Source organism: Amphiura filiformis, chromosome 1 (assembly GCF_039555335.1).
Source record: "Amphiura filiformis chromosome 1, Afil_fr2py, whole genome shotgun sequence".
Taxonomy (NCBI): Eukaryota; Metazoa; Echinodermata; class Ophiuroidea; order Amphilepidida; family Amphiuridae; genus Amphiura; species Amphiura filiformis.
The window spans coordinates 50,573,338-50,590,598 of record NC_092628.1 but is presented as its reverse complement, the minus strand read 5'-3'; the positions used below and the strand labels follow the sequence as shown (position 1 = coordinate 50,590,598).

The 17,261-nt window shown below is 36.2% G+C and overlaps 1 protein-coding gene across 2 annotated transcripts in view; it reads left to right on the top strand.

The window, feature by feature from the left end:
* LOC140148473 (uncharacterized) overlaps nt 1-15,996 on the top strand; it is a 105,990-nt gene extending 89,994 nt beyond the window's left edge. For both annotated transcript variants that reach the window (XM_072170461.1, XM_072170453.1), the window contains exons 3-4: nt 12,652-12,744; nt 13,927-15,996. In XM_072170461.1, the coding sequence (XP_072026562.1) occupies nt 12,652-12,744; nt 13,927-14,049 (216 nt within the window). In that variant the 3' untranslated portion in view covers nt 14,050-15,996. The remainder of the gene's footprint in view (nt 1-12,651; nt 12,745-13,926) is intronic.
* The last annotated feature ends 1,265 nt before the right edge of the window (nt 15,997-17,261 follow it).

Sequence of the window (17,261 nt, the reverse complement as noted above, 5' to 3'; positions counted from 1 at the left end):
CTGTGCATTGGACAATAACTTTATCATAATCCATCCACTCTTTTTGGTGTGAATGGACGAGTGATTTTAATTGTTAATCCTAGTGGTGGAAAATAACTGCACAATGTGGGTGTGAGCAAATATCAAAAGATTTGCAAGAGGATGTACAGATCTAAAAGGATTTTTCATTTCTTTTGTAGAAATTGTCATACCAGGTCACACATATATTTTAGCTCAAAAGATATTTTAGCCCAAGACCTGAACAAATAACATTTGAATTATCTATTGCTTTTACTTAGTGACAATTGAATCTATAAGATAAACGAAGATGGGGAAAAGAATAACATTTTAAAGTGGTGGCCAGGACAATTCAGCGACATCTCTACAAGACTTCAGGTTGTTCACATTGGGCTTGATTAAGTCAAAATAAATAAAATAAAATAAATTTCGGCATTTATATAGCGCCTTACCACAGATCACGGAGTGTTCAAAGAGTTGTAATTTCGCTGCCATGGTGAATCATCACAATCAGATCGCATCAACTAGGCATTGTGCAGCCAAAATAGCGCAAACCTACCCGCACTTAGATTGTAACATCCACCATTTATCTGTGCAGCTACCCAAATTCCATTGGATGAAAGAAGTTTTTGATAACCAAACAACTAATCACCGATTTTTTGAAAGCAGGAGGAAACCGGAGATCCCGGAGAAAACCTGCGAGAGCGAGCATGGAATCGGGATAAAGCAAGTGCACATGAGTCCTTGGGCCGCGCCGGGGCTTGAACCTGGGACCTCAGTGGTGCAAGGCGAGGGAACTACCGCTGCGCCAACTCGCCCTCCCTCAATTTGGATCAATTTAAATAAAGTCATGCTTAGGTGGAAGGGATGGTTGTGAGAGTAAAGCAAGTTTTTTACTTTATTTTGTGGGTTTTTGTGGGTAAGAAAGGTAGACAGAAAGTCTTTAAAAAAAGTTGGGTAACTGATTATCTACACTGACTTTTAGAATAATCGTTTATAATTAGTATCTACACTAGAAGCGTAGAAAATAGTGAGGAGCTTTAGATCACTTGGCAAACGAGTTCAGCAAAATATTGACTTGTGGCAAAACCAGGAACATATCTTATGTAACTTCGAGAATGAACTGTATTTGAAAAGCGGATAGTTTTAGGCAAACATTTCCAGACGAATTTGAAAAGTACAATGCAAGAAAAAGTGTGAAATGGTTCCATGGCAGTAATATATAAAGTCAATTTAGCTGTCTTGGGCAAGAAAAACAATTTTGTTTGGTTGCAGCATCCCTTCAGTATATCACAAGAGGTGCTGGGCATACTGTAAGTACAGTGTGCGCGGCCGTCTCGGATTCCTATTCCCGTGTTGTGGAATATAAAGGGCATATTCTTTCACAGGCTAGTCGTCTTTAAGACGCATTATATGGCCGAGAAATTTTAGTTGATGAATCTTGACTCTGGCAAACAGTGGGGTGGTGTTGGACGTCAGATTGTAGATGGTTTCATTTGGAATCCGATCCACACGCTTGATGTTTAACATGACTCTGTAGCAAGATGTTGCAAAGGCATTGATCTTGGTTTCCGTGTCCTTAGTGATGACTCGCACCCATACAAAAAGATAATAACACAGGTTGTCTCAAACAGCTTGATTTTTGTTTCGATTGGCAGGGATGGACTTCTCCAGAGGCGTTCCAGTTTCCAGAAAGCTGCCCAGGCTAGTGGCTTTTTTTTAGGTCTCCCAACAATCCTACGAATTGTATCAGGAAGCCATTGAAGAAACACAAGCATGATTCAGACTAAGGATTTAGGGTAGGATCTGAAATATACAAATGAGCAGCAAGTTGAGCAAATGAACAGCAAAATGAGCGGCAATGGGCAATAAATGACTAGCAAATGGGCAGTGAAATGAGCAGCAAAATCAGAAGGAATCATTAAGAAACTTTAAATATCTGGTTTTCTCGGGTTTCTAATCATTCAGTTGCGAATCATCGAAGAGTTAATATGAATGTTTTATCTGCTGCAGACAAACCATAAGCTTGCTCTTAAGCTCGCCAGTTCAACCCAAGGCGACACAAAGGAACTGTAAATGTTGTAGACGAGCCTGAATATGAAGATTAAGATTCCAAAGTAGATAATCCAGAAATTTATAATTCTCAAGGAGATGATCCTGAGAGTATTCTGAAGCAGATTATGAAAGAATCTGCATCATTTGATAGAGAGATGAGATTTGAAGACAATGCTGCATATCAAGAATTGCATCAGTAAGCCGTTAAAGAAACTCAAACGATAATGAAAGAAAAATACCAGTAAGAAGTACATAAATCGAAATCATACATTATGGCTTTAATGTGTATTGCCCAATTGGAAAGTTCCAATAATGTGTCTATTTGTACGATTCCAATAATCGCAGTGGCGCGCAAATGGATTTGGATGATTTTTGCACCATTAAAGAAGTCACTTCATGGTTTTTGAATATTAAAAAAAAAGTTTTTATTTCAAGTTAAGAACCCAAATACACCGGGCCTTTTTTTAATTATTGCGACACTCTGTATATTGTTCTTTACAAAAATGTACTCTTATGTGATTTAGAATATAACACGCCTAAATCTAGCAGCAGGAGTTAAAAAGGACAGAAGTTTAAAATAAAACACAAAGATGGAATTGTCCTTAGGAATCAAAATCTTTAAAAAGGCTATAAAAGTAGATTCCAAGTAAAGCGTTGGATAAGTCCACAAAAATAATAGGCTCTAACCATGCTAACGCCGTGTTGGACATACGTCCTTGACATAGAAGGGTTCCAAGTCAAAATAAATCTCTAAATCCAGCGAAAGCGTTTTTGAAAATAAGTTGAATAACCTAATGTTGGCAATATCTTATCATTTAAAGGTAAATGACCATGAACTTGTTTAAATGGTGTACACATTAATCATGTTAATATTCATTTTTGTAGGAAACTTGATGCAAGTTTAATAATGTGCCGTCATCTATCGCGTCTGTACTCACAAAACAAATACCTAAAACCTGTTGAAGACGGAAGACCTCTCTAGGGGACAAATGTTTTGAAATTGCCGTCTAAAATGCCAGGCAAAACTTACTTTAACGGTTTTCCACCCCCTAATACAGGTATATTTTGTACTAAACATCCTATTTATGCCGCTGTATCATGTGTAGCCATGGCTCGCACTTCCACCAATTGATGCAATCGCCATAATGACATCACTTTTACGTAATAACGTAACTTATTTTAACGTTGATCCACAAGCCTCCGCACAGTTTACAGCACGGCTCCACATCATTCCACAAACCATTTAACAACGACTCAGGGACTTGCTGCTTAGTTGGCAGCGCACGCCCTAGACATTCCACAATTGACCTTCACAGCCAAGATTAACGGCGAGATAATTAGCAAAAAGTCTCTTGTTCAGGGGAATTTCAAGATAACTCTTTAAAAAAGAGTTGTTAAAATAGGTTTCCCATATTTGAAAAAAAGTGATATTTTCCTCTTTAAATCGCATTATTTTGTGGTAATAGAAAAGAAATAAAGGGTGTAGCATTATCCTTTACATCCAAATAATATGTCCTCGGCAGTAAAAACGTTTAAACAATATGTTCGGCTCGCATCACCAATTATTTACGTTTTTACTGCCTCGGAAAAATATTTGGGTGTAAAGGATACTGCATTACCCTTTATTTCTTAAGTATACTACCTCTAAATATTTAAATGACTTATTAGCGGCTTTTTTCTTTAGAAATCATTTCGTTTTATTGACCAAACGTTTGATTCGTCTCCTTTTTAGCAAAATGATCATTCGATCACCCATATTTCCATCGCAGATATCACATTTTGTTTGTTCTACTTAATTGAAGAAACTATAGTAGCCTCCTGTGATAACAAATCTTGTCAAATCTTACGTAAATTGATTAGTAAGCTGAAGTGAAGAACCTTGAAATAGACCTACTTTGTAGAATTCTAGGGTCTTAAGGGTATATTGCACTGGACCGCTGTGTGCGTAATACAAGTAGTGAAAAAATGTTATTGGCTGGGACAAGAATAGCATGTACAATTAGAGCTTAAGTTCTTATCAAATTGCCATTGCTTCACAGATATGAATCCCCAGTAAAAAACGGTAACTACGTATTACAGTTCAAACACCAATCCACCATACATATCTGATTCTGTCAAAAACATGATACTTTTATAACTTATTCTGGTAACAAATAAACTAAATTAGCTTCAATTAATGGAAAACAAATCATAACATGTTAGTTTCATAATATGAAAAATTAACATATGACAAGACTAACGACGGGAGTGGCATTATAAGAAGTCTTTTTAAGGTATGGCGGATACAAGAGGGCGATGTTCAGTTTCAGTTTAAAGCCTTTTGAATTCCCGGCAATCCAAAAGGTTTACCCAAACTGGACACCGTTCCGGCATTCTCCTTGTCGTGTGAAGTCACTTGTTGAAAAGTGGCCAACTGTCATGTTTATGGGCTTGGGTAAATTAACCATGAAGTACTGTATTTTGGGGAGTAGTTAAGCCTATAGAGAGTCATACCAAATATGTGTATATCAAGTCAGGTTCCATGAAGAATAGAATGAAAACCCATGATCATGATTGTCCCAATCTGGTTAAAATATTATTAAAAACGAGCAATTCACCTTTTCGGAAAATACCATAAGTCTTTGCGCGTACACCTGAGATGTCGTCATTTGACGTCACGCCAATCTGCACCGATGCGCACATCGTTTATCGAACATCTTTACTGCGCATTGCAAGTCGGCGTGACGTCAAATGACGAGTTCTCAGGTGTACTCGCAAAGGCTTATGGGATTTACCGAAAAGGTGAATTATATGCAAGGTTAGAGAACGTACTCTTTTCTGCATCCAAGAGTGTATACATTCAATTAATTATTTCTATCTTATGAACACTCACACGACGTACTCCGTCCTTTAAAATCTCAGATTCAGTCACAAATTCAGCACCACATTACAAACGTTCAATAATCTTTGAACAATATTGAGGGCGTCCTCCTTAGTTTTAATTAGGATGAAACAGTTCATGTTAAGTTCAGGTGCAATCATGGTAATTGGTTAATTAGTCACTAGTATGTACCATGGGACATTCTTTCTGCTACTACTATCAGCTTGATCACAATTAGTCGAAAGCGGAAGAACCAATTTAAAAATATTGGTTTTAGAAGCCAATCGGTAAGGTGAAGGTATAAAAGGTAAAGGTAAAGGTAAAGGAAGCGATCCTGTATAAACAGTGATCGGAGTGCCCATCTCTCTTTTATTGACGATGTGGTCAGACTTCTCCATGTAAGCGGTAAGACAGAGAATAAACTGATCGTTCAAGAGTATCATGGCCGAAAAGATAAAGTTAGATATTTGCCAGTGAATATTTATCCTATTCCTAGGTTGTCATATTATCTTACCATGTCCTTTGTGTTTTTATTTTGGTAACGTTTATGACATTCTGTTTATAAATCATACTATTAATTGATTCATAAAAAAGATTTTCAAATTAATTACGTGAATTACTTTTTTTTCTATCCTTAGCTAGAATGAATAAATATATATATAAAGTCACATAAAATAACAGAATTGACTAACTATTTGCATGGATAAAGCCCTCACGGTTGTTTGATGTGATCATTTATTAGCTTTTCAAACAAAACATCATGTATAACCCAAGTTTAGCTTTTAACGGCTACAAGCGGTATCGTGCTAATGTATACAGATGCTTTTGAGTAATTTTCAACTTTGATTTTCCCCTTATTTACAAAATTATTCACTTTAGCAGCATTTTAAAACCTTTAATTCAAAAAATTTAAACCCCCTTTTGTAACCTCTAGCGGTCACCAGGAGTCAAATACAAAATGGATCTACATCTTAAACTCAACATTGGACCTTGGATTTCATGTGTGCAAATTCTCATGCTTCTACTAAAAAGTACACAATGGCTCAATGTTTAGGAGCTTAGCAGCTGTACTAAGGTATCTTCTTGATAACTGAACAATAGGCCCCTGTCAAGTTGTGACGTAGCCCGCCTCCCTTTTTAAGTGAAGGCCCCTCCCGTTTTACATAAATCGCTTCCTTGACTCCTCTCTGAAACCATCTGCTTTCACGATCTAATATTTTGACCTCAACATTGGACCTTGTACTTCATGTGTGGAAATTCTCATGCTTCTACTAAAAAGTACACAATGGCTCCCTGTTTAGGAGCTTAGGAGCTGTACTAAGGTATCTTCTTGATAACTGAACAATAGGCCCCTGTCAAGTTGTGACGTAGCCCGCCTCCCTTTTTAAGTGAAGGCCCCTCCCATTTTACATAAATCGCTTCCTTGACTCCTCTCTGAAACCATCTGCTTTCACGATCTAATATTTTGACGTCCTTAGTACGAGGAAACCGCAGTCTCTGCAACCAGTGCTAGCTCTCCTATACCATTTGTTTTTGAAAAAAATCATGTGATTTAAATCGCGATTTAAATCAGTGATTTAAATCGGCGTGATTTAAATCAAACAGCCCTGATTCTTTTCGTCCGACAGATAAAAAAATTATATTAAAAAGGTCCTTAAAAAACACATTCCGCATTAGGTTTTCACCTTGAAAATTAAGATGACCTTATCTCGAACATAATCAGTGTGCCTTAATGCTCTTTTGTCGTGTTAGGGCAGTATTAACCAGTAATAGGGCCTACAGTCACTACATGAAAATGCAAAATAAGACCCAGAAATAGAGTAATGGCACTCAGCAGCAACGTAAATCTGTAAAGGGTTAGTTTACTTGCTTTTGTGCTAATAGAAACATCTGTCTTAATCTCGGGTTTTATCCCAAAGTGCCAAAGAGACGAATTTTTCTATTTTTGCTAACTTGAATTAATTTATTTTGTACATTATTGACTTCCATTAAGCATGCATCCGTCTAAATCTTATCAATCTTGGTCATCGTTCGAAAGGGGTAAGAATAGAATACAAAATGAAATTTAAGACCGGATGTAACTCTATTTTCATCCATTCCGGATCTGTTTTTTAAAGAAGAAACTACCTGAACTATGCACTCCAGTCCTAACATATTTCCGCTTTAGAATATATCACACGTTCGCTTGTACGAGGGTCGATAAGTTGACTTGTGACCGCATATGATAATGGATTAATATCATGAGATTTCTCTATGAGCACATCACAAGTCATCATTTGAAAGAGAAAATTATTTTTTAAATATTTCTGTTCATTTGAGGTTGAGATCATCCATAAATACTACAAGAATTATTAAATTTATATTTACGTAGTATTTTGTAATATTTCAAGCCCTATTTACATGAAATTTTGTATAAACAGGGGATGAGTGCAGTCTGCTTGTAGTGCAGAGCGATATATTGTTTTAACCTATTGCTATGGTAGTTAATCATGTTACATCATCACTTTTACGGCGTATTATGGCATAAGATGAGATGAAGTGGATTAATTGTCATGGGAACAAACTTGTGTGATCGATACTTTCTACTCGGTGATCGTCCTCGCCGTCCTATGGGTCATGATGACTGACCCGTTATGACCCATCATGATACAGTCATGTCTACAGTAGAATTCACTTCGACCTTTGCAGGACTTAAACCCCATTAAAAGCTATTAAACCAAGATAACACTCATTGAAACAGCTCAACTGATTAAATCGGATCTTCTCTGGTTGTGCACATGTGTCTGTTTTATATGTCCGGTATCGCAATGAACTGTAATACAGCTTCAGCTGGGTAACCGATTATAAAGGAAACGCAAGGAAACAATGGTATGTGGACCTTTGTTCACGAAATGAGACAATGGCCTGTTTTTGTTAACCAGCATTCTTGAAAATGAGCAACATAATGATTGTTGACTTAACACGGTTTGGAAATAATTTCTTCATATTTTTGGTGTTATCTGTCGTTTACATATCCTTCCTAAAACACAAAAGTGCGACTATTTCCAAACACCTAAATTAGCTAAAAATTTAGGACATGTTACAAAACTATATTTTCTAGAATTACATAGAATAGTTTAAATGTAGCTTGTACCGTTTTTTTGTGGCATCCTTCAGAACGGAGCGGTCCGTTACCAATATAGCTCAATATTTTCGGTCAAATCTCCATTCAATTAACACGGGGAGTTGGCTAGCTATGCTTTGCCCTCACTCATATTCTACGAAAGTGCGACTATTTCTGAACATCTAACCTAGCTGTAATTTTAGGTCATGTTAGAGAAATATATTTGCTAGAAGTTTGGAGAATAGTTTAAATATTGGCCGGTTATTTTCACACAGTGATGTTAACTAGGCAAATGCAATATACTTCTAACATACACTATTTGTAAAGGTCGCGCGTCAATGGTGAGAGCACTGTGTATTGTGTATAGGAAAACGGACAGTAACTGCAGTATGCATGATGTAGATTCCAACTGTGCCTGTCCAATGTAAGACGGTAAGCATTCGTAAGGGATAGTCCAGTGGATTATTTGATTCCATCTGTCCAACGGAGTTTCTGTCTGCCTCTTCTGCGAAGTCCTTCAACTTGACCCCTGAACTATCATCTTTTCCAAGTTGTCACCATTTCTTCTTGGGATGTGACCAAAGTACTGCAATTTGTTGCGATCAATCTGGCACACTGAACATTTGACATGCATACCAAGTTGACTTCTGACAAATTCATTTGCTTTGTGATCTTCCACGAAATTCTCATCATCTTTCACCAGCACCAAATTTCAAAAGCTTGAATCCTGGAATTAATTGTCTGTCCTTCTGACAGCCCATATTTCAGAGCCATAATAGCAATTGGAAATACCAGGGCATTCACGATGCTTATTTGTGGTTGCTCTAGAACCTTTTAATTCTTGACTGCTGCCTCCTTCGTCAACAATGAGTGTCCTCTCCATCAGCCTTTAACTGCTGGTCTGCTTTTCCTCCACAAATAATGACCTTTGTCTTTTTGACATTAAGGAACAGTCCATACTCCTCACTAACTTCCTTTACCCCACCCTGTTTATTAGGTCTTGAAATTCAGTTGCTGTTCTTGCAATGAGGATGGTGCCATCAGCATACCTATGGTTATCTATTCGTCTACCTCCGATTGATACAATTCCGTAGTATCCATCAAGTGCAAATCTCATAATATACTCTGCGTAGATGTTAAAAAAGATATAAGGTGATAAAATATAATACACCCCTGACGTACTCCTTGGCCAATTGTAAACCAGTCTGAGTCTCCACACTCAGGTTTTACTGTGGCTTTCTGTATCCCATTTCCTTCATGATGCGCCAGAAATGTCCATGCTGGACACAAGCAAAGGCCGTGATGAAGCAGAGAAACAGAGCTTATTGGAACGCCAAGTTTTTCCAATCTGATATCTCGTTCCTCTTCCTTTCCTGAAACCTGCTTGTTCTGGTGGTAACCCACTGGCCAGCTTCAAAAAGCTTTTAAAAACCAATCTTTTTCCAATTTGATCCATTTCTTGTCATTGCTATTTCTTTCTTTGTTTTCTCTTATTGTAATGCGCCTAGAGCTAAAATTGTATAGGCGCAATATAAATCGATGTATGTATGTATGTATGTATGTATGGTTCCGAATTCGTTCAGCAATAATATGAAGCAATACCTTGCTGGTGATACGCTTAGCCAAATTATTGTATTTCAAAAGTAGACACAGACAGATAGACCAACAGCCTAGCCTACCGGCTATGTGAAGAAATCATTAAATAACGTTTAACTTAACTAATTAATGAAAGGATAATGATGATAATGGGGACGACGACGACGACGACGACGACGACGATGATGATATAAGCCTTCTCATCTATTTATCTTTTCTGTGGATGCTTAATAAAGTGTTCGTTTCCTTCTCTGGTATGCTACAATTATACTTTTTAATGCAATTTGGCCGTACCATGCTTACTATGATTATGATCATCTATTGTTTACCATTTCCAAAGTTTTTCAAATCTTCGCGGACGTCCGTCTGCTTCGCGAGCACCCCTTAAGGAACTAAACCCAGTTCTATCTTTGATTAAATATCCCCCTGTTTACATGACTGGTCGGCTTTTGGTATACTGCATGGTGATCTTTGAAAGTCGGTGTGTTTTCTGCCGTATTTATAGTCACCAATCAGGAAGCAGTTTCTCCGGCTATTGTAACAACTATATCTATCCCCTCAGTTATCACACATCCGGTAGCTAATAGCTATATAGCATAAGAGGAGATATATTGGATTAATTGTCACCATGGGAAAACTCTGCCCGCCGGCCGAACAAACGAGACCGGTGCTTTCTAATCGGTGATACTTTAAAAGTTAACATGCACCAATAGACCAACAGCCTGCCAGCCATGTCAAAGGGTAGACATTAATCAATAATGTCTATATGAATGAATTAATAAAAAATAGCAATGATGATGTTAGCGAAAACAATGGAGATACATGATGATGATGATCATCATCATTATTCTTTTCATCTATTTGCGTTTTCTCTGGATACCAAATGAACTGTTTGTTTCCTTCTGTTATGCTACAATTATCCTTGAAATTCTTAATTTCACTTGGCCTTACTGTATCATCAGTAATTGTTTACTATTTTCAAAGGTATTACGCGTGAACAACGGACATAATAAATGCAGTGGCTTATTTGCAATAAAAAAGTAATGTAAAGTTAAATACGTCACATTTACGAGTATATGATGAAAGTTGACCTTTGACCCCCCATATATTGAATATTTTGATGGATTTTCACATAAAGACTGTACCTTTGTCTTTCATTTAATGTATAACCTAAATGATACCACATACTTGATTACGTAACAGCATTGCCAGAAAGTCAATACACTACGGACACTGCCAAATTACGTGTTTTAAACGTCCGGGAACACCATAAGCACACGGTGAATATGTCTAGTTTTAGACAAGAATAAACATTTGGTCCTTGATCTGCCTTTGGTAAAATATGAGACCTGGTTGAAATTTGACGTCTTTGAACTTCAACAACTTTAGGACTTGAAGGGAAGCAACATTACTCTGAAAAAATGTCGAAAATTAAAAATCACTTGTGACATTAATTGTCTCCTAAACGAAATATGGGACAATATAATGACTGGTCACGTGTGAGAGTTATACAGTAGAATAAGAATACGCGGATTTAGGGTTTCTCTACCGGAAGTAAATTTGCGCCGAAATTCCTTCCCACAATGCAATAAGCGTTTTGCATAACAATAGATACAGTTCGGAGGTTAATCAATATTCTTTCTTATGCAATACGCATATTGCATTGTGGGAAGGAATTTCGGCACAAATTAACTTCCGGTAGAGAAACCCAAAATCCGCGTATTGAAGAATCAAACAACAATGTAAAATAGGGCTTACAATTACAAAATGCTATGTAAATAGAAATATAATATTCATGTGATTTTTTTATGGATTGTCTCAACCTCAAATGAACTGAAAATGTTTAAATATAATTTTCTCATTTAAACGATTACCTCCCACTTTTTGTGTAAATGTAAGGGATGGTGCAATAATTATGTGTACCCCCGCATTATATGATAAGACAATGTAATGTTTTAAATTCGGGTTCCCCAAAATCGTCCACGTCAAAAGGGGGGGGCAAAGGATTTTTACGTCAGGGGGGGCCAAAGGGGGGGGCAAGCGAATTTTGGCAGACCATTTTGAGAATTCACCCCCCCGGGGGTACACATAATTATTGCACCACCCCTAACAAAAGTAGAATATCGGTCATTTTAATCAGTTGCAAATATTTCCTAGGGAGACTCCCGTTTTAATGTTTGGGGGTCAGTAAACAGAACTGGCCAAAAAAAAAATTTCATGTTTGAAAGTCCTTGTTTTTGCCAAATATAACCCATATTTGCTATGGTAGTTAATCCTCTTAAATCATTATTTCTACGGCGAATGTGTGATGACTGAGGGGAAGGATAGTTGTTACAGTAGCCGGAGAAACTGCTTCCTGGTTGGTGACTATAAATACTACCAGAAAGCAAGTCTCAAAGGTCGCCATGCAGTAATACCACAAGCCCACCATTCATGTCAACCGGGCATGTCAACAGGGGGATTAAAGGGCATTTCGTGATCCACAGCATCATCGCCCACTTTTCTCTAGAAAGTTGAGATTTTTATACCACTCGAAACTTCTGGCTATTAAATAAACGTTTATGTACAAAAACATTCTTGCAGATTTGTTCGTTTAGCAAAAATATCGTGAAATTTGAATTACGTTCTGGTACACCAGAACGAAATGCTAATCAAATTCAAGCAGCGTTAATGTTTCTGAAAACATTTCAGAATAACTGTCGACACCTTCAGCATTTAGGAGACATGGCTATATTTTAAGTTATAATTAGCATAATAATTCGGATTAAGAGAATAGGTGTTGAATTTTGATTTTAGTACATTATTATGAAGTCAACCATACAGTAAAAACAAAAAACAAAAATGTGCTGATGTTCATAACTGAAACTCGGATCAGCATATTAGTATGACCCCGGATATGGCTTCAGCTTGAATTGCTAAATGCTGCATATCAATGATTGCTTTCCCTTCTCAATTTACAGCGAAATCAATTATTCAATGTTCTATTATAGGTTTAAAATACTCATTAGTGTTTGTTTGTTCGTTTCTGTTCAATCCACAGAGGCAATGGACACAAAACCAAAGAAAAAGATCTTATTCACTTAGTCAAGATACGCCTACAATGACCTTAATCCACAATATTGCAAAGTCTCTGGTAAGTTTTGTCGTTGTTTTTTCTTCTTTTTATATCACTATATCACATCCACCTCTCAATTTTGATGCTTCTACAAGAATACTAGTAAACTATGAACTATTCATGTATATATTCTCCCAAAAATAGGGCTGTTGTCGAGTAGAATATTTATTGCCGACTATTGTCAAATTTCAAGATCCGACGTCGGCAAGTTGTCGACAAAGCAATACATCAATAAAGTCCTAATATAAAGTTCTGAGACCAAATTATGTGTCGTTTATTAATATCAAATATAACTGTCAAATACACGTAATCATATAGGTAACTTACCATTACAAAACGAAGTCTTTTAATCCACCCTACCATTGTCATCTTGTGCTCGATTATTACCTTTATTCATGGTAAATAATTGTGATCTTAAGGGATCTGGAATGAGCGTTTTGAGCGTTTCGACAGTATTTTTTAGGGGACATGAGAGCACCTCAGACGTATCGAATTGCATTCTGAATACGAAGCATGTATATCTGATATCAAATAATTTTCATTTTTTGAAAATCACGATATAATACAAATTTTATGACAAATTATAAAAAAATTATATTTTTCAAATTTTGATATATAACAGTCCTCGAAGTAAATTTTATAAATCTAATGATATATTCTTAAAGTGTATGTAGCTGGGAGGAAAAGCCGACGATCAATTGAAAATTTTGACCTTTCATATTGAAGATATGGATTTTTTCCCAAAAAGCCCTAATTATTTTTGGTGTTTTGGGAAAAAAAATCCATATCTTCAATACAAAAGGTCAAAATTTTCAATTGATCGTCGGCTTTTCATCCCACCTACATACACTTTAAGTATAAATCATCAGATTTATAAAGTTTACTTCGAGTACTGTTAAATATCAAAAATATCAATTTTAATGATTTGCCATAAAATGTGTATTACATTGCGAATGTAAAAAAATCAAAATTATTTGATATCAGAAGGACATTCTTCGTATTCAGAATGCAATTCGATGTCTGATGTGCTCTAATGTCCCACAATAAATACTGTCCAAACGTTCATACCCCTTCCCTTAAGCTTGTCTCTAATATTCTCTTCGTCGACAATTAGTCCATTGAATGCAAAGCTTATACTTTTTGATTCTGTAAATCTATTGTATTAGTATAAAACCTTTTTCTGTATGTTTCAACTTTCAGGCACGGAAAATTACTTTAAAAGCTTTTGAAAATCAACAACAGAGTACCAATCTACTAACAACAGAATGGTCATCAGGATCTTCTCCTTCTGAAGAAGAAAGATTATGGCAGTGGAATAATTAACATTTTTGAAATACTCCTATTTTTCTAGATTCATAGGATTTTTCCAGAAAAAAAATATAACCTTCCATGTCAGGTTTCTTATCTATTTTGTGCACTGGCTAATAGCACGGTTTATTTTCAATAAAGCAGCATTAACGCTTGCACAACAAGAAACAAATAAATAGTGAAAAAAGTCCTGATCATAATGTGCTGTTGCCTTTAATTCGAACTCATCAAGATGTATATATTTAAATGTTTGAACAATATGCTTGACAGAGATAGTTTCGACAGAGATGGCCTTTTTTGTGTGATATTTAAGACTGAACAATGCAAAAATATATAAATACTTCACAAGAATCAATCCAAAATTGCATCTGGCGCTGTATTTTAATTGGCTTCTTATTGTCAATGTGCAATTTATATGAGCTCATGTATATTGCAAAGAGTCTTTGTAAATTTTTAAGTTCTTTTATTTTCTGTGTGTGCGATATTAAATGTTCATAAATTCACCCCAAAAATGCACATATCAAATACCTCTGAAATCTGTAATATTTGTAACACAAATCTTCTCCTGGGACCATTTTGATTTGTAATGGTAACTTTGTTGTATACTTGTAAGCTATTTCTAATCCCGAAATGAAGCAGTACCATTTTATTTGATCAACACGTTTACGACTATAATTAAAGACAGAGATAAAAAGAATTTATCGCGTCTGACGTCATCTGTCAATCAAATTCGAGCACGGTTTGTTTACAAGTGTCGTGATGATGACTTGCTGAACGCGGCGGTACAACCGGACGCCTTATTGTTAATTTTGCACCTTCAAACATGCAAACCATCTCAAAAGTTAGGTCTTGATAGTTAGAAACTTTCTTTGGCGAAGGCACCATGTCAACAATGCCTAGAAAAGCTGCCTTTTGCCTTGAAAAAGTACGTAATTTTTCGCCCTTTGCTGCTATTCCTTTTCTCCGATCAGCACCAAATAGATCGGTCTTCCTTTTACGCGCTATTAATATGTGTAAACCAATCAAAGATCGTAATTGACATCAGACGCGATAAATTCTTTTTATCTCTGTCTTTAATTATAAAGAAGTACATTTAAAATAGTGTCGTATCAAAACCCTTTAGGTCAATCTATGTCTAGGTATCATGTGTGAAATTTTGAAGTACGGTGAGTTTGTTGTTGTAGTTGTTGAGAAATCGTACTACATAATCATGAATATGTATGTAACTATAGTACAAAATTACCATGCGTATTGTATGCCTTTTCTGGTAATGAATGAATTGATGAATCCTGATTTCAGGATCCAAACGTCGTACACACACGATATGTACATGTAGGTAGATCCAATTTAGTCAGGCAGGCTTTATGTTGCGGGTTATAAATGGTTATATTCTTAATGAGAAGTGATACCCAATAATTGATTGGGCACGTTACTAACTTTGATGTAAGTGAAGTCTAAAATAATCTATGCACCACACGTGTGAATAATCTTGCCAGGAGTACACACTCACTGGAAGTGCAAGAGACACGCGATTGTATAGCGTAAGTGTCAAACACATTAAAGCAAATTTCCGGATTCCTAAAAATGGTCTAACTGATATGTCCAAATAATTGTTGTTATTGTTATGAATCGAAACTTACACGAGATCAATCATTTAGTTATTCTGGTGAAAGATAGATTTCACACCATAATAGATGACCGATGGATCTCAAAGTTTCACGGGGAAAGACTCGCTGAATACACGAAGAGAAATAGCCGGATAACAAAATATAACTTCACAAAAATCATTAATTCCGCATCATCAAGTATCAACAAAGTATCACAACATAGATTATGGATTGAGTACGTTTGTGGTGTGTCTCCTTCTTTAGCTGGCCATCGACTACGCAGAATCGTAGGCGAGCGTGATTGAGGAGAGAAAGACCGCGGAGTGATATATTTAAATAATTGATAAATAGAAAACGCCATAACATTATTAAACATGTCACAAGTAAAAAAACCATGCATAGTATTCAATCTTTGTCATACATGTAAATGTACATTCTTTGGTAAGACCGACAAACCTAACTGCAGTATACAAATGAAGCAACAAATTAATTAGTCCGGCTGCCAAATGCTATTTTACCACAGAAGCTTGTTTTGGTGTCCATAGTTTTGTTTTTGATGGATATTGCTTCTCAAGACCACAGACTTAAAAAATAAGTTCACTGGACCTCTGTCAGCATTGAGCATTTTTCAGGTTTTGGCCTCTGTGGAGGTCAAATCGTGACCTTTGACCTTTTTGCTTATAACTCCAGAAGGGTATGTCACAGATAGATAAAAGTATACTTTTTCTGGATTGACATGGCAAGAGGAATAATTTGGGGAACTTTTCAACAGCATTTGAGCAATTTGAATTTTGACCTCTGTGTGAACTTTGACCCGCCATATTTCAAAATGCCCCATGCTGACAGGTCCAGTAAACTTATTTTTGAAGTTGGTGGTCTTGAGAAGCAATATCCATCAAAAACAAAACTATGGACATCAAAACAACAATCATACACACTGGCAGCCAGACTATATGATTATGATTTCGGATGTGTACGCGTGACGTCACTGTAGTGAACAATTTGGGGGCGTTACGTATGCTGTAGTTAGTGTGACTGTCAAAACACCAACAAGCACTAAACTAAGGAGCAAATATATTGGGTTACATAGTGATCAAAATTCAACACATTTGTTCATAGGGCTAAATATGGTCAGTGAGTTCCCCAGAGCACAAAACGGTATGATTCAAAAAGTGTGTGCGACTTGAGATATGCTGGGTCAAAGGTCAATAGGGGGCATTTAAAAAACTTCATGTGTAATATCTCAAAAATATTCTGCTAATCATGGCAGGCAAAAGAAGGCAATGATCACTTGTCTGTGCAATTCCTTGTTTGTGGCTAAAGGCTAAAATAAGTAAACGGTCAATAAACTTTTGTAAAAGGTCATTTTTAAAAAGCCAAAAATATAGTCAAATTACACATCTTGACACAAGGTATTGAAAATTATAGTTTAAGCTAGCTACTGGGTGCTATTTTCGTGTTAATACCAGCTAAATACTGTCAAAATTAACCTATGAACATAGTAAGCTACAGTGGATTAACCACTTTTTAATTCCTTTTGACAAAATGAAAAATTTGAGAAAGTTTTGGCTTAATCGGACATTTAAAATAAATACCATGTCATTTCATCATGACCAGCAG